General features: G+C 41.0%; 1 protein-coding gene across 4 annotated transcripts in view; it reads left to right on the top strand.

Annotated features, from left to right (window-relative positions):
- The window catches only part of LOC126470897 (cullin-5), a 242,068-nt gene that overhangs the window by 30,099 nt on the left and 187,319 nt on the right, over nucleotides 1–24,650 (top strand). For all 4 annotated transcript variants that reach the window (XM_050098924.1, XM_050098923.1, XM_050098922.1 and 1 more), the window contains exon 5: nucleotides 1,125–1,345. In XM_050098924.1, the coding sequence (XP_049954881.1) occupies nucleotides 1,125–1,345 (221 nt within the window). The remainder of the gene's footprint in view (nucleotides 1–1,124; nucleotides 1,346–24,650) is intronic.

Raw genomic sequence — 24,650 nt, 5'->3', positions numbered from 1 at the left:
CCAGAAGCAGTAACACATTACCCTCAAACTGATACGACAAAAGTATTCACAACTAAAAATTTGATTAAATTGCTTGGATAGCAAGTGGCACTTTCTCGAAATGTGTGAGTCAATGATCATAAAGAAGTGAAACAAGAATGATTTCTTATTGACTCAGTTGTTGATAAATACTGCTTGTGACAGCACACATTAAACTTATCAGTAGTACTTGCAAGACACCAATAAATTACTACATTATAAGTCTTACTAGCAGAAATGGCAAACAGTAAGACCAATCATCACATGACTTTAATTGCAGCAATATAAGACAGTGAAACCTAAAGTATACCCTGTTGTTGGACTTAAAAATAGACAAAAAGTGATAAGGCCCTATGCGCTCTTTAGATGTGTTAGCACTGATGATGGTCGGCCGCTGTGGCCGAGCGGTTCTAGGCGGTTCCGTCAGGAACTGCACGACCGCTACGGTCGCAGGTTCGTATCCTGTGTGTGATGTCCTTAGGTTAGTTAGGTTTAAGTAGTTCTAAGTCTAGGGACTGATAACCTCAGATGTTAAGTCCCATAGTGCTCAGAGCCATTTGAACCATTTGTTAGCACTGGTGAAACCTAAAGTAATCAAACAGATATTGGAAACAGAAAATTGAAGATTTTCTTGTGAATCATTACTTATTGCAGAAACCACATAAAATGTAAACTTACATTTTAATGAACCTCAATATACTGCTTTCCTCAAACAGTCCCCTTACCGTTAGGGTATCCAAGCATGTTTTCTCCCCTCAGCCAAATCACAATTTCACTCGATGATCCCTCCTATGCACTGAACACTTTTATACACGTATTTTCTCCCATCATGGCGATAGTGTTGTGTTTGCAGTGAATACTAAAAAGGAATAGAGGTTGGGTGTTCCTAAGACAGACTTTCTTGGACAAAATTGTACCAGATGTAAGGTTGGAGAAATGAACACAAATTTATATGCAGAAATAACAGTAAGATAAAATGCAGCATGATGTAATTGTAAGCACAGTTCTTGTCCAGCTATATAACTAGAACATTTTTATTGAAAAACTTTAAGTACGAAATCTATTTTATATTCAGGACAATTCTAATCAGTGCTTCCTTGCTTCAGTTAATCTCTGTTCGAATCCTGAGGATAAACTCCAAATATACCGAGAAAATTTTGAAAAGGCCTACATTGAAGCAACAGAGGCATTTTATCGAATGAAAGCGCCTCAGTACCTCCAGGCAAATGGTGTTCAAAATTATATGAGGTATGCTGATGCAAAACTGAGGGAGGAACAGCACAGGGCGCAGAAGTACCTAGAGCCATGCAGTGGATCAGTGCAAGTAGTAAGTTCATCTATAAATGTAATTACAGGTAATTAAAGATTTAATTGTGAAGACTAGTGTATGGTGTGTGTGTGTGTGTGTGTGTGTGTGTGTGTGTGTGTGTGTGTCTCTATATATCTCCTGTTTTATGTGCTTAACCTGCCTCACACCACCACCTCTCTAAAATGATAGTTACCTGTGCTCAATCTACTGATTTTATTTCATATTATTTTCATTATTTCCTAGGCAAACCACTCTACTTACTATTCTTAAGACCTCACAGTAATTCATGTAATTAGCTACTGCAACTGCCCCTCGATTGTGCTGGAACTTTAATCAAAGTTTACACTTTCTGTTACATGAGAATTTGATGGCTTGTGTTGTCCATATTGGCTGCCTGCCACTACTGATAATTCATTTTATGTACCTTGAATTGTGACAATATTTGATTCACTTGCAGAGAGCAAGCAAACCAAACTGAAGGCCATGCAAGTGTTCTACCATTGTCATTTTTATGCATGAGAAATTTGAAGGGAAGGCAGTATTTGAATAAACTTCAGTATCCATAAAAACCATTGGCCAATTTAATTCCTTTGCCTCATATTTTCTTAGACATTTGCAGATCGAGGCTGGGGATTTGAGATCTGACTGAATGGTGATGTAGTTTGTGCCAGAAGTCCTACAGTAAAGTTGTGGACCTTCGTATGAGACACATCATCTCCATTAACTGGATGAGGTTAATTTACCTACCATCCATTAAGAAATAGCACATTTCAGTAGTAGTGTGAGAGCTGAGTGTGCATATGGTCAGACTTTCGTGGTACTGGTCATAGGTTTAGGTTCAGTGCTAGTTGTATGATATTTTTTGTCAGCATCAAAATGCGTCAGTGGATGTGAGTGAAAACAAGGGGAAGACTGCTGAGTTTAAGTTGGAACGTGGTTTGTGGCTGCTATATTAATAATGAAATAACAATAATGCAGAATGTTAATGATGTAATTTTCCCCTTAAATTTATTGAAAATTAAATGTGGCCGTGGCTAGATGTCATTCATACAAGGCTCATGCAGTTCGTGCTACCAATGTTTCTGTGGCCAAGTGACACTTCAAAAATCGTGGACTGTAACAATAAATAAATTTCTATGCGCTGGCTTCATGTCAAGTGTAAAGTCCATTGTATTTTATCTCTTTTTCATCTATTCTGTAACCAATGTAATGAAGGCAGTTATTAACTGTTATGAGAAGTGAATGGCAAAAGGGCAAAAACAAAGAAAGAAGAGAAACAAAATTTACTTCACAGTGACATTGAACCTACACCCCTCCATGTATCAGATCACATAATGCACAATACGATTAGGTGCTGTTACACAGACAGTAGTTATTTTAATGGATGGTGAGTACATTTATATTGTTACCATCCCTTGAATGATGGATCACTGGGATGAACGGTTTTATCGTAGGATACTGAGCACTGTAAACACCACCACCATTCAGTCCGTTCTCAGATCCTCATCCCCGATCGCGTGCACTCCCTTTGACAGAGTTTCTCTGCTAGCTTTGAAGCCCAGTGCAGTATCATATAATCTCTGAAGTGCTCAAAGTTAATTTCTTGTACTGCTAGTAACATCACAGAATTTGCTGTGTATTGACACATTCATTCATATCAACAGGATATTTATCGTGAGCACTTAGCTGCTTTTTCTTTGTGGTAAATATGTCAATTTCACTCCCCTCAGCAGTGTGTCCCTTTGGCCCTAATTCACATAGGCTCGACACTCCCCCCCCCCAAACCCCCTCCCTCCTTCCTGTGGGGGTTCACCACTCTTTGATGGGTACTTGCTTGGATACCACAGAGCCCAAGCCTTTGAAGCTCTACTTCCCTTTCCATGCTGCTTGTCTATCCTCCTGCTATTCTTTTCGCCTCCCTTGTGGATCGAGTGATATGCCTTCTTCGGGAAACCGAAGTTCTCAGTAAAACTGTGTATGGATTTGTACTGTCTGCCCGTCTTCCTTTCCATGTGCTTTGCTTCTTATCCTTCCTTTGCTTTGGTTATTGAGGTATCTCTTATTCCATTTTTTCATTATCTTCTTCTTCTTCTTCTTCTTCTTCGTCTTATTATTTTTTGAAAAATATGTAAAAATCAGCCAACTGGTTGCATAGGTTTTCTATATACCTTGACCAGGTTTTGTCACCTCTAAGGGTGGCTTCATCAGACTTCAGACCCTTAGAGGTGACGAAACCTGGTCGAGGTATATAGAAAACCTATGCAACTGGTTGGCTGATTCTTATGTATTTTTCAAATTTGTGTATATGGTTGCTGCAAACGTCAGCCATGTTCAAAGTTGTATTATTATTATTATTTATTATTATTCCTCCTTGTGCATTCCTGAAGGCTGGCCCCCACGTTTGAGACGTAAAAGGTGACTGGGTAACACACAATTTCCAGCCCCGGGTCGATAAGTGGTGCTCGTACGTACTCCAGAAGGAAGGAGCACACCATCGAAGATGCTGGCAATAGTGAGGGATTTCTCTGCCATGAATTCACCACAAAAACTTAAATAGGTTGAGATGGAAAAAGTCGACGCCCCTCCTGGCTGCATCCTGATAGTTCATGGTGTCACGCCTGGAAGGTAGTCGCAATTTCATGACAGTTAATCCATTTGTTGTTCAGGAGGGTGTAGGTGCCATGCCGGTACTGTGAAGTCCTGCTCTCATTGCATAATGGGACATTGCTTTTGAAGATGGATAGTGCTCTTCAGGCACAGATAGTGTGTAATGCAACTCTTCTCAACAACTGTCCTGTTAAAGTAGAGACCCACCACATTCCCGTGATGTAATATACACTGGGCTGCTTGATGGGCTGGCCGAGGCTGAAATATCAGCCTATCTCGCTGAGTAGGAGTGGCTGAAGTTCACTGAGTCATGAAAAGGGTTGGTACAGAATTCGTGCCAACCTGCACTCTATACCTCATATTTGACTGTGTGGTACTTCCATCAAAAATTATGACTGGCTACAAAGCTGTTGCTGTCAGACCATATATCCCAAATCCTACATGTTGCTATAAATGTCAGCACTACAACCACACCCTTGAATCTTTAAAAATGCAGCCAAATGCATAATCTGTGGTAGGGGTCCTTCCTCTCACTGTATCAATGGCAACAGTGATCATAGTACTTCCTAAGTGACTGTCCAATCTACCCCAATGAGAGAACTGTTCAGGAAATCCAGAAAAGGATGAGATTCCTACTCACATTGCTCGGAAAATGGCTAGCTGCAAACCTTGTACACCACGTCTGGAAATTATAGTACAGTTGTCGCTACACTCCAACCTAATGAAGGACTTGACTGTGCAGACTTGTAACTTCTAGTTCAGTGCTACGGTTGTGAAATTGTCCAGTTCCGATGTCACATCCTCATCTTCTGCTATGAATGCACACCGTATGAACAAACCTTCACTTTTGCTAGTGAAATTGCATGCCTTGCAAACAGAAGCATGGAAATCCAAGAAAGAGTACTGTAATGACTTTCAGCACATGTCCAGCCAGCCAACATCTGGGTCTGCACCCGAGAAACACCAGGGTTCTAAGCAGTCAGATAAAGGCAAAAGATCTTCCACTTCTCCACCTGGGTGTTCTTCAATGGTGCCACCACGTCATCCTCACCTGTCGATCTCCATTTCACCAGGACGAACTGCCAACAACCAGTCTGCTGGCCAGTTGAAGGCGAATACTGACACCTCTGTCAAACTATTGGAACAGGCTCCTTCAGCCTCTGAACCTGGACATTGTGCACGTTCAAATTCTGGCACCTGGCAACCTATGCACTAACTACCTCCTTATTTGACACATCTCCTGTTTGTCACCTGATACGGTTATTCTCCAATGGAACTTTCACGGCATTGGATCCAACAGGGTTGAATTACAGCTCCTCTTCTGATTATACTGTCCAGTTGTTTCCTGCCTCGTGAAACAAAATTGTCCCCTCGTGATAGCTTTCACCTCCCACACTTCGCTTCAGTCGATTTTGACCTTCCTGCTGAGGTGGGGACTCCAGCTCATTGGGGGGTCGTGCTGCTCATTCAAGATGTCTGTAGTCACACTTTTTCCTTGCACACACAGCTTCGAGCTGTTGCTGTTCATCTTTCCCTTTCCGGGTTCTCGCCCTCATATTCTGCTGACACCAGGGCATACATTTTGCATTTTATTGCCCAGTTTCCTCCTCCCTTTTGCTGCTCGGTGACTTCATTGCACGCCATCCCCTTTGGGGGTTCCACACCATCTCTCCTAATAGATTTCTTTAGCTAGCTCAGTCTAATCTGTTAGAACATGGGTACGCCCGCATTTCTTTCCGATTCCGTGCACTCCTTTTCCCACTTGGATCTTTCAATCTGTATTGCCCAGCTTGCTTTTCATCTCGAGTGGTCCGTTCCGACGCACACTCAAGTGAACATTTCTCCTGTGTCATTTGTTTGCTAATTCCTGTCCCATCTGTGTGTCCAACCAACTGGCAGCTTTCCAAAGCTGACTGGCAGCTCTACTCCTCACTGGCCACTTTCGACGAACGCCATTTCTCCTGCATTGATTACCAGGTAGAATACCTTACAAACGTTATCCTTACTGTCGCAGTGTGTTCCATACCTCGCACCTCTTCATCTCCACGATATGCCCCCTTCTTCTGGTGGACTGAAGCATACCACAATGCAGTCTGTGCCCAGAGATGACCTGTCCACATTCTTAAATGCTATCCCATGATGACGGACTGTATCTGTTATAAGCAGCTATGTGGGCAGTGTCATTGCAATTTTAGGGATACCAAAGAAGTTAGTTGCCTTTCTTTTCAAATGGATTTTAACAGTTTTACTCCATCTTCTGTTGTCTGGGGTAATCTCTGTCGGCTTTCGTTCCCCACTTCTGGTCTGACCATAGTGAACAATGTTGTTACAGACACTCTTGATATCTCCACCACCTTGGGCTGATACTTTGCAGACATTTTGAGTTCTACTCACTACCATCCTGCCTTGCTGCCTCTGAAATGGGCAGCGGAGGTGAGAACGATATCTTTTTCCTCTGAGAATTGTGAATGTTAAAATACTGCTTTTACTATCAGGGAGGTTAAACATACTGTCTTTGTCCAGGTTACTCACTGCAGGAACGGACGGTGTTCACAGTCTGATGTTGCAACGCCTATCTCCTGAGGGCTTACGCTTTCTCGTCCATACATACAACCACATTTGGACAGATGACACATTTCCCAGTCGTGAGTATGAGGCCATTGTTGTTCCCATAACTGAGCCTGGTAACAAAGAACACCTCCTTTTCAGCTACTGCCCAATTTCCCTCACTAGTAACAGCTGCAAGGTGATAGCAGGCTGTCGCGGTGCCTCAAGTCTCGGAATCTCCTCACTAACGCCCAATATGGATCCCGTAGGCACCGCTCTGCAGCTGATCATCTTGTCACCTTGTCAACTCATATTATGAAAAATTTTTTGCAGAAGTGCCAAACTGTGGCTGTGTTTTTTGACTTGGAGAAGGCGTATGACACCTGCTGGAGAACAAGTGTCCTCCGTATTATGTACTAGTGGGGCTTCCAGGGTCACCTGCACCTTTTTATCTGGGAATTTTTAAAAGACCGTATCTTTAAGGTATGTGTTGGCCTGGCTCTGTCGGACACTTGTATTCAAGAGAATGGTTTGCCTCGTCGTCTTATTTGCCATTTACCCCATTATGGATTGTCTCCCACCCAGTATCTCGGTCTCTATCTTCGTTGATGATTTTGTGATCTATTGCAGCCCTCAGTGAACCTGTCTGCTTGAGTGGTGTCTTCAGCGATGTCTTGATCATCTTGACTCGTGCAGCATCAACAATGGCTTCCGCTTTTCTGCTGACAAGACAATATGAGCTTATGGAAGTGCCAAGAGTTTCCTTCCGTGTCCTTACATCTCAACTCATTCCTTCTTCTGTATGTTGACACAGTTAAATTCTTGGGACTCACGTTTGATAGTAAACTCTGTTGGTCTTCCCACATCTCTTACCTGGCAGCTCGTTGTACCCGCTCCCTCAGTGTTCTACATGTTGTATGTGGTACCTCGTGGGGAGTGGATCAGACCATCCTCATCTGGTTAAAGCAATCCCTTGTCCATTCAGAACTGGATTATGGATGTATCGTATATTAATCTGCATGTCAATCTATCTTACGTTGTCTTGACGCCATCCACCATTGCAGGATACGTTTAGCCACCAGTGCCTTTTGTCCTAATCCTGTTGAGATTCTTTATGCTGAGGCTGCTGACCTACCATTGTCCTTCTGGCAGGATGTTGTCAGTTGTTCTGTGAGTCCTCTGTCTTCTATGCCTGGTCACCCATCCTAAGCGCCCTTTTTTGGCGATTTCGATGACTGCAAGTACGGGCTGCACCCGTCTTCTCTGTTGCCTCCCGGAGTTCGAATTGTATTGCTTCAACAGCTTTGCTTTACTCTCCATGTCATACTCCCCTTGGATGCGAGCTCTTCACTGCACTGGCTTCGTACCGAGGAAGATGTTCATTTTGGACTCCATTCACTTCCTGAGGACACTACCCCTATCCTGGTGGATTGCAACGAGTTTCTCACACTTCGCACAGTGTTTGGGACTGTGTCTTTGTCTACACCGATGGTTCCAAGACCAACCATGGCATTAATTGGGCCTTTGTACTTGGAGATGATCTTTTCCAGTATTGGCTTCTTGACCAGTGCTCAATTTTTACTGTGGAGCTCTACACCCCTTATCAGGCCACCCATTACGTCTGTCTTCCAAATTGTGTCATCTGCTCAGATTCTCTCAGTTCTCTTCAGACTCTTCTCATGCTCTACTCAGTCTGCCCTTTAGTACAGTTGAGCTAAGAATGCCTCAAATCGCTTAGTGTGGGGGGAGCCAACGTTGTGTGCATATGGGTTCCTGGTCATGTTGGTGTGTCAGGGAACGTGGCTGCTGATGCTGCTGCAAAGGCTGGAGCTCTCCTCTCTCGGTCTGCTAATAACTCTTTTCCCTCAAATGATCTTAGTCTCACTATTTGTTGGCATGTAGTATCATGTTGGAGTGCCCAATGGTCTTCTCTCCAGGAGCAAAAACTCCAGGATGTTAAATCTCCTGAATAGCATGGTTGATTTCCTCATGGTCCTCACGCCATGAGATCATTTTAGCCCGGCTGGATATAGGACATTGTTGCTGTAGTCACCGGCATTTATTAAGTGGTGACCCTGTCCCACTCTGCACCTACTGCTCTCAACCCTTCACGGTAAGTCACTTTCTGATCCAGTGCCCATTTATTAACTGTTTGTGTTTACGTCTATGTTTACTGTCAAGTTTGTCATATGTTTCAAGAAATTTTCGCAAGGGACATCCTTGTCCTTAGCTGCTTGCCTTTTAAAGTTGCTTGATTGTTTTTTTTTCTTTTTCTCCTTAGGTTTTTATTTATTACATGTTTCTCTTATGTCATGATACGAGTGCTTATGACCTTAGCAATTTTGTGTCCTAAAGCGAAAGAGAGAGAGAGAGAGAGAGAGAGAGAGAGAGAGAGAGAGAGAGAGAGAGAGAGAGGATTGACTTTCTCAGCTTTAACATTGTCACCTTTTCTGTCTGTATGTCAGTGCTTTCTTTTTCTCATTGCCAATAAATTCAGTTTTGTTAACGGCGAGGTTGTGTTGTAAGGTAACTGTGTGTGGCTGTAGCTTATCATATGAGCAAGTTAATCCCCATTGCTGCTGCTTCTATGATATGCTTGATGTTGTGTGCCAGAGTATGTAGGCTTAAATGAGACTTTGAGGAGAACATTATTTGAAGAATGAAGTGACCAGTAGTGTCTTCCCACACACAAATTATATGAGCATTAGGAGGCAAGGATACTATTAGTTTTTGGATGACTTTATGCATACTCGCATACTCCACGAACACTAGAGAATTTCAAAGTGCAGTTTGTTAACATTCCACAAGTAGACTGATGGTGATGTTGCATACCCTTATTAACAATATATGCAGTGTTGTTTTAATTGTCACTCAGATTGATTGCATTTTGTGAGATTTTACACTGGTGTTGACGGAGTTGGAACTTTCTAACATATTGTCTTACTTTAAAACACAATTAACATTCATTTATTTCAATATACACGTGTTGTACTTGTAATGTTCCCTCAGTCACGAGTAAACAACATGTAACATAATTTTGTTGTTTTCAGTTGTACTTTTTGATTCACTTTTGTTTTAGAATTCTTTGTCCCTATATCACATAGCTGGGTCATTCTGTGTCGATTCACCTAGACATCCCTGCCTGACTGTCTCAGATTTCGTTGAAGTTTTATGTGATCATTCGCAAGAGTCCCCAGTGAACATTGGTTAAGTGTAACATTCGTTGAAGCGACACTTGCTGAGTTACAGTCATTTGTTGGACTCCATGCATGACTTTGCTCGTAGCGAGCACGAATTTCTGGTGATTTTGAGCTATTGTGTATTGGGCAATAGTTTGTTGAAAGAAATGAAATTTAGACATCTTGTCCAACATGGTGCATTCTCTTAAAAATAATAATGAAAAGAATGTTGAGGGATATGCTGCCAGAAACTTGTAGGAAAAATTGCCTGAAAAAATCGGTGCCCAAAAAAAATCAAAGTTTGACTTCTTATATCTTGGGGACTAAAGTTACGATGATCATGAAACATGATGTGTAGTAACCTAACACTATCAGGTTCTCAAATATTAAGTTTCATTTATATACCACTTTCCACTACTGAATAAATTAAGTGAAAAGTTGAAGGATTTGAGAAAAGGTAAGAAGTGCTGTATTTTTGATCTGATTTTGCAAAAAACTTTGTTCTGTAAACCTATCCAAACTGGGATCATTAGAAAGGCCATAGTGCGAACCACAAAACAAAATGGATTTTATTATCCAATGCTAAGTACTGTGAATCCCCCTTTTTACTTTTGCGTGAGGTCCAGACTTAAAAAACGCAAAAGTGAGGAAAATGCAGAATCGAAGACAGTATTAAAAATCCCCAAAATATAAGCAAAAACATATGTACTTGGCATATATAATTAAAAATCGTAGTCCTTTCCAATACTTCGTTTAAATCTGTGTAAGTGCAGGAAATTAAATTTGCAATACAATGTTTATACAATAATTTGTGGTAATGAATTTCATCAGTTCTTAAAAAATCACAGATGTGTAACAGCAAGTAGAAACTCGCCAAAGAAACTGAAATTGGTATCTGGGTACAAGTTAATCGAGCTGTTTTCTGACGTGCTAGGACCACACATTATACATTCAAAACATGTGTTTTTGAGAGATCGTCCTTTGTGCTCACCCAGGAAAAAGCAAAAATTGATGAACATGTGGAATTAACCCAAAAACATCACAGCAGCTAAGTGTTTAAACCATGAGTGTAAATGCAGACATCTGCTTAATGACATACTTTGTCACCATTCCTGTTACTATTCCTGTTACTATTTAATGCTTTTCTTACAAGCCACACTTTATATGTTCACCATTGTTAAAGTGTTATTTTAGCCATGATAAGAGAAACAGAGACATGAAAAAATGAGTTTATTTCCCTAATTGACGTTACGAGCTCGGTGAATTTCTGTACACTGTATAAAATGTAAATATGAAAGAAAACTCAGGTGCTACAGTTTCACTTCATGCCATCTATCTCTGCTGCCAATCTTTACAATCTACAGAGTGTGGTGCAAAGTATATGCATGAGTAGCATATGTAGTTCTTGAAACTGTATCATGTCAGATTTGAACACGAAAGCCTTCAAAATGTGCTGTCACAAAACCCTTGTTCCATTTCCATCCAAAATCTCTCATAGTACGTCATATGTGCGAAAAGTATGTTTCCAGCACTTGACAAAATGCTTTAACCCTTACCAGCACTCCCGTCGCTGAAGGGCCACTTCAGCTCTCCACACATTCAGTAAGCTAGTTCATTTAATGTGTATTAGTGTGGTGTGGTGGTTGCACTGGCCATTGAGTGCCTTGACAAGCCAATAAGAGTTCACTAGCCAGAAATGAGCAATGTTTCCTTGATTGTGACCAAGCATATTCTTCATGAGTCAGTGTTTGAATTTAAAAGGTTGACGATTGATATTGTTGCTGAATACAGTACATTGAAAATGCATGCAAAAAGATGAGATGTTAAATATTATATCATTCTGCACAGTACACAGAAAAATGTTAATGGTCTGTGATCATTGTACTGGATAGTGGCATGAAAGTCGAAGTCTAGATTGTACACAGGAAATATACAAAAATATAAACTGTACACAGGAAACATACCAAAATACACACACAAGTGGCAGTCTATTCCTTATAAAAAAAAATGTAAAACCAAATTGAATGAGATCTATTTCTAGAGGAATAAGATTTGGACTGATTATGTGTAAATTTGGAAAGCAGTGCATGAGTGGCATTTTATATTAGGAAACTTTACATTCCTAAGTTGTTGTGTCTAAAGTTTCATGTTTATCATGCCTTTAATCAACGCTATATAAGAAGCCAAAGTTAAAACTTGATTCACAGTTCGATTTTTCAATTTATGTAGTACTATTATCCCAGGCTGGAAATTAAACCTACTGTTATGGCGGGTGGGGGGTGGCGGGAGGGGTGGGGGGTGTTAATACATGTTGTTTTGATTCAAACCAGTTTTGAAGCTTTAGTAGAAAACTGTATTTGTAAAAGAAGTGTCAGATATACCCAACTCTTAAGAGAATGCATAGAGTTGTACAATATGGCAAAATTTCATTTCTTTCAGCAAAATATTGCCCAAGATATAACAGCTCAAAATCACCAGAGATTCATGCTTGTTCTGTGCCCAGTTGTGCGTGGAGTTGGAAAAATGACTATATATTGGCTAATATTGCTTCCACCATCATTAAACTTTACCTATGTTCATTGGAGAAATGCGTGAATGCTCACATAAAATTTCATAAATGGTCAAGCAGGAAAATGTTCAAAAACTGCGATAGGGTTTGGAAACACACGGTATGTTTTCTGTTAGTGAGATGTAAATTCTCTGTGCTCTTATTCCTTTCTCACTCTTCTCTCTCCCACCACCTCTCTGTTTGCTGAGGAGAAATAGTTGTTAGTGTGAAACGATGGGCGAGGTGGGGGAGCGGGGCTTCCTGATGTATCTCATTACTATGAGACCAGTGTAGGTCTCAGCCCAGGTGACCTTCGTGGATGCATCTCATTACTGTGAGAGTAGTGTAGGTCTCAGTCGAGGTGGATTTCGTGTCATTTGTTGTTCAAAATTGATGTAATTTCTGTAAAACAAAACATAATTTCCATTTCGTTTAGGTCACTGGTTCTGGAACTTCCCGAGTCCATGACACCTGAATGCAGTCAGTTATCATCATCTTGAGGTTCAAGCTCTTCTGTCCATGTTTGCTTACAAATAGAGTTGTTTCTGGAGAGGTTCTGCCTCGAGCAAATCACAGGGCAGACCCTCTCCAAAAACTTGCTGCCTCTGGATCATCGGGTCCCGGGTCTGATTCTCGGCCGGGTTGGGGATTTTCTCTGCCTGGGGACTGGGTGTTACTCTATTTTGGGAACCCTCTCTCCTGAAAGACACAGATCAGCAACATGACACAAGCCAGTGACTGATGCAGTGCTGTACTTTGGGTCCCAGGACTGCCCCTCTTCACCCGTTCAGACACCTACAGTAGATAAGCCTTCACAAAATTCTCGACTACCAGAAATTATGAAGAAGATGAAGAAGAAATCTTGGGAGAAGGCTGCTCCAGTGACCCCGGATGTGCCAGATCTCCTCGTGCCATTAGGCTCTAAACCAATCTTCATTGACGTTGTTCCATCCCCACCAGTAAGAGACAATGATTCTGTGGCACGACTTGTTCTCCTGGTGCCGCTTATGCTTAATCGAGACACCCTAACTTGATGATCCAGTGGAAGTGCTATGGATATTCTGTCATCTGGGCAATTCCATGCCAAATGGTCTAATTTGGGAAAAAGTTCCCTCATAAACATAATGAATTTTGCTGAAATTTTGTGTGAACATTTGCAGATGTTCCCAATGAACATTGCTAAAGTTTCAATTTCATCACTATAATACATTGAGATAGTCAGTTGTTTGACTCCATAGTGCGGCTGTCACAAGTGCATCCTTGAATTATCAACAAATTTGAAACATAATATATGTGGCAATATTTTCTTGAAAGAAACAAAACTAGGGCATCTTGTAAAATTTTTGAGCTCTTTTAACAGAAATAATAAAAAAAGTTTCTTGATCAGTTATCATATGGCTAATGTGAAGTTGAGACAGCCAAAAAAATGAGACACTTGAGAAAAATGTGAAGTTCAGCTTTTTATATCTCTGGGAGTAATTTCAGGACAAACCTGAAACTGTGCATGCAGTACAAAGTTTTAGAATACACAGTTTCACTCCCCTATTGCTTTCCAGTAGTTTAAAAATTGAGGGCAAAGTTGACAATTTTTGTAAAAACACCAGAAACAAATATTTTAGCCCATTTTTACTAGAAAAAAAATGTTCTAAACCATCTAAAAACTAGACTTGGTTTTGCAGTGCAAGCATATATGGTTCATGGTGTGGATTCCTGTTGTCATGTCCTAGTTAATGAACCACGGGCAACGTATGAGTGGCCAAGTAAGTGGTCCTGACAGTCAGGGATACTAGTTACTTTGGAATAAGGCTGGGCATCTCAGACACATTCTGAGTCATGGTCACCTTTGTGCTCAGATGGCAAAGACTACCAAATCCACCAGTTAGTCCCTCAACCGTTAAGGGTAAATCTCAGTGGGACCTGGGGCAAGTAAGGCTAGCACCCTGCTTCCCTGGTACTTTAAATATGATGCTGGCAACAATCAGAGCAAAATGCCTCGGACCTTTGGAGGTGACGGAGTCCCACCGCTAATTGACAAACCAGGGACTCCTAAGATACGACTCGGCTAATAAATGGTAATGAGATGGGGAGCTATTAATATCAATGGGGGCTACTCTGGGAAGAAGGTAGAGCTGGCAGAGGCTGCAAGTAAGATGGGGTTGGACGTTTTAGCTGTTAGACGTTCGGGTAAGGGGTGAGAAAGAAGAGGAAGTGGGAGAATACAAGGTCTACCTGTCAGGAGTCAAAGCAGGAATAGCACAATGGGGTGTAGGTCTTTACATCAGGAAAGAAATGGAACCCAGCGTAGTTGCAATAACGTATGTAAACGAACGACTGATGTGCATAGATTTGACAGTGTCTAGCAAGAAAATTAGGATTGTGTCAGTATATTCGCATTGTGAAGGGACAGATCAAGATAAGATGGATAGTTTTTATGACACACTCAGTGATGTAGTTGTTAGAGTAAAGGACAAGGACAGTGTTCTGCTCATGAGTGATTTTAATGCCAGGATTGGAAATCGAACAGAAGGGTATGAAAAGGTTACGGGTAAATTTGGAGAGGATATGTAGGCCAACTGGAACGGGAAACAACTCTTGGATTTCTGTGCCAGTCTGGGCTTAGTAATCACAAACTCCTTTTTTAAACATAACAACATTCACCGGTATACTTGGGAAGGCAGGGGAACCAGATCTGTCAGTGACTATATAATAACAGATCAGGAATTCAGGAAGGCTGTGAGGGACACATGTGTATTCAGGGGATTCTTTGATGACACTGATCACTATTTAATCGGCAGTGAAATTGGTATTGTGAGGCTGAAAGTGCAGGAGGTCAGGTCCATATGTAGGAGGATAAGAGTGGAGAAACTTCAGGATAAGGAAATCGGGCACATGTACATAACAGTGATCTCAGAAAGGTACCAGTTAGTTGGATGTAGTCAATTACAGTCATTGGAAAAGGAATGGATGAGGTACAGGCACACAGTACTAGAAGTGGCTAAAGAATGTCTTGGAACAGTAGTGTGTAAAAGTAGGATGAAGCAAACAGCTTGGTGGAATGACACAGTCAAGGCAGCCTATAAAAGGAAAAAGAAGGCGTATCAAAAATGGCTACATACTAGCCAAACAGAAAAAGTTATATTGAAGAAAGAAACAAAGCCAAATAGATAATTGCAGCATCCAAGAAGAAATCTTGAGAAGACTTTGGAAACAGGTTGGAGACTTTGGATCAAGCTACTGGAAAACCATTCTGGAGTGTTATTAGCAGTCTTCGAAAGGGAGGTAAGAAGGAAATGACAAGTATTTTGGACAGGTCAGGAAAACTGCTGATGAGTCCTGTTGATGCCTTGGGCAGATGGAGGGAATATTTTGAAGAGTTGCTCAATGTAGGTGAAAATACGATCAGTAATGTTTCAGATTTCGTTGTACAATGGGATAGGAATGCTGATGGAAATAGGATCACATTTGAGGAAGTGGAGAAAATGGTCAGTAGATTGCAGTGCAATAAAGTGGCTGGGGTGGATGAAATTAAGTTGGAACTCATCAAATACAGTGGAATGTCAGGTCTTGAATGGCTACACAGGATAATTGAAATGGCGTGGGAGTTGGGACAGGTTCCATCAGACTGGACGAAAGCAGTAATCACACCACTCTTTAAACATGGAAACAGAAAAGATTGTAACAACTATAGAGATATCTCTTTAATCAGAGTTGTGGGTAAAATCTTCTCAGGTATTGTTGAAAGGAAAGTGTGAGTATGAGTTGAGGACAAATTACATGAAAATCAGTGTGGGTTTAGGCCTCTTAGAGGTTGTCAGGACCAGATCTTTAGCTTACGGCAAATAATGGAGAAGTGTTAAGATTGGAACAGGGAATTGTATCTATGCTTTATAGATCTAGAAAAGGCATTTGACCGGTTTCCTAAGAGGAAGTTATTGTTTGTTCCACAAGATTATGGAATAGGAGGCAAACTTTTGCAAGCAATTAAAGGTCTTTACATAGATAGTCAGGCAGCAGTTAGACTTGATGGTAAATTGAGTTCATGGTTCAGAGTAGTTTCAGGGGTAAGTCAAGGCTGCAACCCGTCTCCACTGTTGTTCATATTATTTATGGATCATATGTTGAAAACAATAGACAGGCTGGGTGAGATTAAGATATGTGAACACAAAATAAGCAGTCTCGCATATGCGGATGACTTAGTTGTGATGGCAGATCCGATTGAAAGTTTGCAAAGTAATATTTCAGAGCTAGATCAGAAATGTAAGGACTATGGTATGAAGATTAGCATCTCCAAAACTAGAGTAATGTCTGTGGGAAAGAGATATAAACGGATTGAGTGCCAAATAGGAGGAACAAGGTTAGAACAAGTGGACGGTTTCAAGTACTTAGGATGCATATTCTCACAGGATTGCAATATAGTGAAAGAACTGGAAGCGAGATGTAGCAAAGCTAAAGCAGTGAGCGCTCAGATACGATCTACTCTATTCTGCAAGAAGGAAGTCAGTACCAAGACTAAGTTATCTGTGCACCGTTGAATCTTTCGAGCAACTTTGTTGTATGGGAGCGAAAGCTGGGTGGATTCAGGTTACCTTATCAATAAGGTTGAGGTTACGGATATGAAAGTAGTTAGGATGATTGCAGGTACTAGTAGATGGGAGAAATGGCAGGAGGGTGTCCACAATGAGGAAATCAAAGAAAAACTGGGAATGAACTCTGTAGATGTAGGAGTCACGGTGAACAGGCTTAGTGGTGGGGTCATCTTACATGCATGGGAGAAGCAAGGTTACCCAAGAGACTTGTGGGTTCAGCGTTAGAGGGTAGGAGGAGTCAGGGTAGACCAAGGAGAAGGTACATGGATTCGGTTAAGAATGATTTTGAAGTAATAGGCTTAACATCAGAAGAGGCACCAATGTAAGCACTGAATAGGAGATCATGGGGGAATTTTATAAGGGGACTGTGCTCCAGACTGAACGCTGAAAGGCATAATCAGTCTTAAATGATGATGATATATATATTAAAAGAAAAATCCATGGTGGATGTGCATTTAAAATATGCCCATTTTCTGCTAGCCTTGAAATTAAATCTGACATATTTTATTATGTTCTACAGCTGTTCAGTAGTCTCTGGGGAAAGTAATATTGAAAGTCCTGATGGCTGGGAGGTGAGATAGTCAGAACAACTTGAAAAAAGGGTGACTTTTCACGACTCATCATGACATATTTCAGCCTGTTTTTCTGCTATGGTAACTACAGAATCAAACTAGTTATAAACTGTAAAATCTTATTGTTTGTTACCAAGGCACTGGACATAGTAGTGGTAAACTTGTTGCATAAAATCTGCAACACACATCATATAAACTGTCATAATGCGTAATATTTAGGTAGGTTCATAGCGCACTTCCTGATACTTTTTGGAAAGGATTGAAGTTAGACAGAATTTCGAGTATGTCTTTTTATTGTGAAATGTTATTGACATGCTAGTTTCATTCCAGTTTAAAATAAAACAGATTATGTGTTTACATAGTTTGCCATTTATGTGAACTGATGAAAAATTGTGTAAATGTGTTGCTATGATCCATGGTGACTTAACCACAACTGATTTCTTTTAAAGTGAGAAAACCACCATACACCATTGCAATAGGTACTTGAATGTTTTGCAAGTTTCATTAATTTATTGTAGAATGTCATGAGGAAAACTATGCTGCCAGCTAGACAATGTCACTGAGGATGCTGGAATAACTGCAATAATGTGCTGTTACGGAACCCAGGACTTGTCACTCCTTGATAGCCAATAAAATGAGTTTACTTGGCCATGTGAGTGCATACGTCTGATTAAAGCATCCTTCTGCTAAGCAGAAGTCTCACAGATATTTCCAGTCCACCACTCTTTCATTAATGCATGCAGCATATTGTCCTTGCTGGACGTCTGATCTGTTTTGCTTCTGCAAAAGGACATTAATGACATAAATCTGTTGTTGGCAGGGAAGAAACTGAAAACTTAACTGGCAAAAATTAGTGACAGTAGTGAAGGAGATATATTAAAATCAGACCTCCAGCCAGGACAAATGCTGCATTCATTTATGAAAGAGTGGTGGATTGGGAATATCTGTGAGACTTCTACTAAGCAGAAGGATACTTTAATAAGTTTTATGCACCCACATGGTCTTGCAAACCACATTCATTAGAAAAACAATGTTGTAAACCACATAAAAAAGCTAGATTTGGTTTTGCAATGTGAGCATATATGGCCCTAAAAAACATGGTGGATGTGCATTTTAAACATACCTATGTTCCGCTGGCCTTCAAATTAAATCTTTCATCTTTTATTATGTTCTACAACTGTTTAGGAGTCTTTGAGAAAAGTAATGTTGGAAGTCCTGATGATTAGGAAGTTAGAGCGAGCCAGAAAAACTCGCAGTAGTTCTTGTAAGGGGCACCTCCTGGTACAGAAGTCCTTTGGGAGTCACCATTAACACGAGCTCATTCTGAGAAAACTCCTCACATCATCACTAATGTGTCGTGAAGACAAAAAATTTGATTGCTCTTATTTTCTGGATTGGGATGGACTCCATCACTGTTCACTAAGTGCCCCAATGTTTCTATTTCTTGGGTGCCAAAGAGGCACTTTTTTGGATTCAGATGGAGACTTGCAGTCTGAAAACACTTGGACCCCATTCTTAGGTGCCATCGAAAAAACAAAATCTCTGATCTATTGTCCATTTAAGGTGATGAAGCAGGTTGTCCATCATACATTCAAAGGTGGCTGCAGCACTACACAGTTCAAATAAATTAACTTTGAGCTCACAGAGGCCATTAAGAGTTACGAAGGTGGTTTTGTCTGTCAATATACGAATCAAGGCTCCTAGTGTGTGAAATGCCCTTCTGTACATTTCTTGAGAGATTTACTGTAATCTTTTTGAAGTGCCCACATTGGAAAGCTTTTATCTGCCCAGAAAAGATTTCCTCTTTGGTGGAAGACAAAAGGCATTGTCATAGTTGTTGGCAATGACTTTGACTGTTCGCATAATCACAACACTTTGGATTGTAGACTGTGCTGCCTGTACATTATTCAAAATGTAAGTGTCTAAAACATGGCCCATGTTCCAAAAAAACCAGTACCCACATCTACATCTACATCCATACTCCGCAAGCCACCTGACGGTGTGTGGCGGAGGGTACCTTGAGTACCTCTATCGGTTCTCCCTTCTATTCCAGTCTTGTATTGTTCGTGGAAAGAAGGATTGTCGGTATGCTTCTGTGTGGGCTCTAATGTGTCTGATTTTATCCTCATGGTCTCTTCGCGAGATATACGTAGGAGGGAGCAATATACTGCTTGACTCTTCGGTGAAGGTATGTTCTCAAAACTTTAACAAAAGCCCGTACCGAGCTACTGAGCGTCTCTCCTGCAGAGTCTTCCACTGGAGTTTATCTATCATCTCCGTAACACTTTCGGGATTACTAAATGATCCTGTAACGAAGTGCGCTGCTCTCCGTTCGATCTTCTCTATTGACCATATCTGGTACGGATCCCACACTGCTGAGCAGTATTCAAGCAGTGGGCGAACAAGCGTACTGTAACCTACTTCCTTTGTTTTCGGATTGTTTAGGATTCTTCCAGTGAATCTCAGTCTGGCATCTGCTTTACCGACGATCAACTTTATATGATCATTCCATTTTAAATCACTCCTAATGTGTACTCCCAGATAATTTATGGAATTAACTGCTTACAGTTGCTGACCTGCTATTTTGTAGCTAAATGATAAGGGATCTATCTTTCTATGTATTCGCAGCACGTTACACTTGTCTACATTGAGATTCAATTGCCATTCCCTGCACCATGCGTCAATTCGCTGCAGATCCTCCTGCATTTCAGTACAATTTTCCATTGTTACAACCTCTCGATATACCACAGCATCATCCGCAAAAAGCCTCAGTGAACTTCCGATGTCATCCACAAGCTCATTTATGTATATTGTGAATAGCAACGGTCCTATGACACTCCCCTGCGGCACACCTGAAATCACTCTTACTTCGGAAGACTTCTCTCCATTGAGAATGACATGCTGCGTTCTGTTATCTAGGAAGTCTTCAATCCAATCACACAATTGGTCTGATAGTCCATATGCTCTTACTTTGTTCATTAAACGACTGTGGGGAAATGTATCGAACGCCTTGCGGAAGTCAAGAAACACGGCATCTACCTGGGAACCCGTGTCTATGGCCCTCCGAGTCTTGTGGACGAATAGCGCGAGCTGGGTTTCACACGACCGTCTTTTTCGAAACCCGTACTGATTCCTACAGAGTAGATTTCTAGTCTCCAGAAAAGTTATTATACTCGAACATAATAAGTGTTCCAAAATTCTACAACTGATCGATGTTAGAGATATAGGTCTATAGTTCTGCTCATCTGTTCGACGTCCCTTCTTGAAAATGGGGATGACCTGTGCCCTTTTTCGATCTTTTGGAATGCTACGCTCTTCTAGAGACCTACGGTACACCGCTGCAAGAAGGGGGGCAAGTTCCTTCGCGTACTCTGTGTAAAATCGAACTGGTATCCCATCAGGTCCAGCAGCCTTTCCTCTTTTGAGCGATTTTAATTGTTTCTCTATCCCTCTGTCGTCTATTTCGATATCTACCATTTTGTCATCTGTGCGACAATCTAGAGAAGGAACTAGAGTGCAGTCTTCCTCTGTGAAACAGCTTTGGAAAAAGACATTTAGTATTTCGGCCTTTAGTCTGTCATCCTCTGTTTCAGTACCATTTTGGTCACAGAGTGTCTGGACATTTTGTTTTGATCCACCTACCGCTTTGACATTAGAGCAAAATTTCTTAGGATTTTCTGCCAATTCAGTACATAGAACTTTACTTTCGAATTCATTGGAACGCCTCTCGCATAGCCCTCCTCACACTACATTTCGCTTCGCGTAATTTTTGTTTGTCTGCAAGGCTTTGGCTATGCTTATGTTTGCTGTGAAGTTCCCTTTGCTTCCGCAGTAGTTTTCTAACTCGGTTGTTGTACCACGGTGGCTCTTTTCCATCTCTTACGATCTTGCTTGGCACATACTCATTTAACGCATATTGTACGATGGTTTTGAACTTTGTCCACTGATCCTCAACGCTATCTGTACTTAAGACAAAACTTTTGTGTTGAGCCGTCAGGTACTCTGTAATCTGCTTTTTGTCACTTTTGCTAAACAGAAAAATCTTCCTACCTTTTTTGATATTTCTATTTACGGCTGAAATCATCGATGCAGTGACCGCTTTATGATCACTGATTCCCTGTTCTGCGTTAACTGTTTCAAATAGTTTGGGTCTGTTTGTCACCAGAAGGTCTAATATGTTATCACCACGAGTCGGTTCTCTGTTTAACTGCTCAAGATAGTTTTCAGATAAAGCACTTAAAAAAATTTCACTGGATTCTTTGTCCCTGCCACCTGTTATGAATGTTGGAGTCTCCCAGTCTGTATCTGGCAAATTAAAATCTCCACCCAGAACTATAACATGGTGGGGAAATCTACTCGAAATATTTTCCAAAGTATCCTTCAGGTGCTCAGCCACAACAGCTGCTGAGCCAGGGGGCCTTTAGAGACATCAAATTACCATGTCTGAGCCTGCTTTAACCGTGACCTTCACCCAAATTATTTCACATTTCAGATCTCCGTCAATTTCCTTCGATAGTATTGCACTTCTTATCGCTATAAACACGCCTCCCCCTTCTCTGTCCAGCCTGTGTCTGCGGTATACATTCCAATCTGAGTTTAGGATTTCATTACTGTTTATGTCTGGTTTCAGCCAACTTTCTGTCCCTAGTACTATATGGGCGTTGTGACCGTTTATTAATGAGAGCAGTTCTGGGACCTTTCTATAGACGCTCCTGCAGTTTACTATTAGCACATTAATATTGTTATTCGCTGTTGCATTTTGCCTACTCCTACCTTGCCGCGTCTCAGGAGGCGTCTTGTCGGGCCTAGGGAGGGAATTCTCTAACCTAAAAAACCCACATGTGCACATCAGAGTCTTAGAAAAATGGGGCACTTGTCTCTTGGTGGAATAGGTTTTGTTGCTTATCAGATAGTTCAGTGAAGCTAGAATAACATTCCATCTACCAAAAAATTTAGAATATGTTCTGTAGCAAGGCATAAAGAATGAAGAATCAACAAAGAATGGAACAAAAGATTACTGCCCGAATTCCTTAAATTAATGAGCTGTCCCACTTCATCCACAGAAATGTGGACATAATGAACATTTTGCAAAAACCTGTTAATTCACTCAGTGTCTTATTAATTCGGAGCTTACAAAAACATGAAGAGGGGCATTACTGACAATTGTAGAACAATTATAATATAATATCATGAGAGGGAGCTAGAACCTAGACTTGTACACAGGGAATGAACAGGTTGAACTCTAATTTCAGTTCTAGCAACACTGACTACTCGCCACGAGTGAACTGTCACCCAAGTACAGCTCCTGGACTAAATTTGGTTCAGTACAACATATTCAAGGGATCTTCCTAGATTATTATTTTTCTGCTCGCTCCCTACCCACCCCAAACCCCATTCTCCCCCCCTCCTCTAGAAAAATATTTTCCTGAGGACATCATTTAACATTGTGGGGAACTGCTGTAGTGACCCCTTTAAAACCAGGAAAAGAAGGCTAACACTCAACTAATTATTAAACGGTTTAGGAAAGACACTAGAGTGCACAGCTAACTATCACTTACCGTATTTACTCGAATCTAAGCCGCACTTTTTTTCCGGTTTTTGTAATCCAAAAAACCGCCTGCGGCTTAGAATCGAGTGCAAAGCAAACGGAAGTTCAGAAAAGTGTTGGTAGGTGCCGCCACAACTAACTTCTGCTGTCGAATATATGTAGCGCTACACAGGCACGCTTTGTAGGCACAAAGATAAAATACTGGTGCCAAAACCTCTGCGTCCTAAAAGAAAAAAAAACGGGGGGGGGGGGGGGGTGGAAGACGAGTTTCTTTTCTCCGCCCCGAGTTTCGACCACTGCATTTTCATGCATTATCCAACGATGTAAATACAAATTCCGTATTGTTCATCTTCCAATGTAGCAGAATTTCAATGTACTACGAAAATCCGACTGGCAAGACTGTTTGGGATGTTTGTCAATATGGCCAACTCTACGTTCTGATTTTTTTCCTACCTGTGAGAAGAGATGGTTGCTAATAGGAACCTGATGAAATGTGAATCACATGCAGTATTATCACAGTCTAACATTATCTTCACCATAAGAATAATACGAATATAAACATTTTGCCGTGTATTCTTTTTTCGTGTTTGCTGCTATCTCATTTAAATACTGTCTGCCTAATAAACTACGAAACTTGAGTGAGACAACAGCAAACGCGGAAGAATATACGTATCGTGTCATGTTTATATTCGTATTATTCTTATGCCTAATAGTGAGACATCCAGAAATGAAGCACGGCAACTGACTAGATTTTTAAATCTAAGATGACTAATTTCTGTGCAGCATTTGATGTACTAAAGAAGCGGCCGCAAAGATTTTCAAAGGGAGAAAAATTTTCGCCTAACTCTCGTTCAGAACATGTTCTATCATACGCAGTCTATTATTTGGTTCTTGTTGATCATTATCAAAGAAAGCAGCAGTGTAAGTAACAACAAATAGCAGTCTGTTGCCATTGTTTCGCTAATGAGATGATTCCTCTCCTTTTTTTTTTTTTTTTTTATTGTAAGCGGCGGTAGCGCGCACAAAAGCAAGCCATGCCGCGAGCGGCCGACACGCCGTAAACACGCACTATCAGAATGCGACAAACAATGCATGACGCAGTACAGTAATGCATTTTCAGCTTAGAGTGTCGTAAACACCTGTAACAAAGAAAACGGCACTTATCAGATCAAAGCAAAATAAGAAATCGATTCAAACCAGACGAAGCACGTGAAAAAGGAAGGGTACCCGTATAAATACGGACGGAGCGCCTGACGCATAGCAATGGCTACCTGGTAAAGCTGAACTGCTAAGATTACGACTCGAACCAAACTACTGTATCGTCTTTCATTCGACCTAAATTGGGTCTCATATTACAATGGACCAACTTTGTTTCGATTTGGAGGTGCGGCCTAAAACTTTTCTCTCCCCTTGATTTTCGAGTCTCAAACTTCTGGTGCGGCTTAGATTTGGGAAATTTTTTTTTCCCTTTATTTCGAGTCTCATTTTACAGGTGCGGCTTAGATTCGAGTGCGGCTTAGATTTGAGTAAATACGGTAGTCTGATTTTTAACAACCAGAAATATTGTTAGTGACTTCTAGAAAGTGTTTCGGAAGCACTTACCCACTCTATATTTACTAAGTCCATCGAAGTGACCATTCAAGACTCCTGCCTATGCCAACACCACATTTGACTTGAGGTGGTGCTTGGAAGAACTAAACCATCAATTCCTCCTGTGTGGCAACCACCCCATTTTA

Source organism: Schistocerca serialis, chromosome 3 (genome assembly GCF_023864345.2).
Source record: "Schistocerca serialis cubense isolate TAMUIC-IGC-003099 chromosome 3, iqSchSeri2.2, whole genome shotgun sequence".
Lineage (NCBI taxonomy): Eukaryota > Metazoa > Arthropoda > Insecta > Orthoptera > Acrididae > Schistocerca > Schistocerca serialis.
Note: the sequence above shows the minus strand (reverse complement) of the source record. Positions and strands in the feature narration are given on the sequence as shown.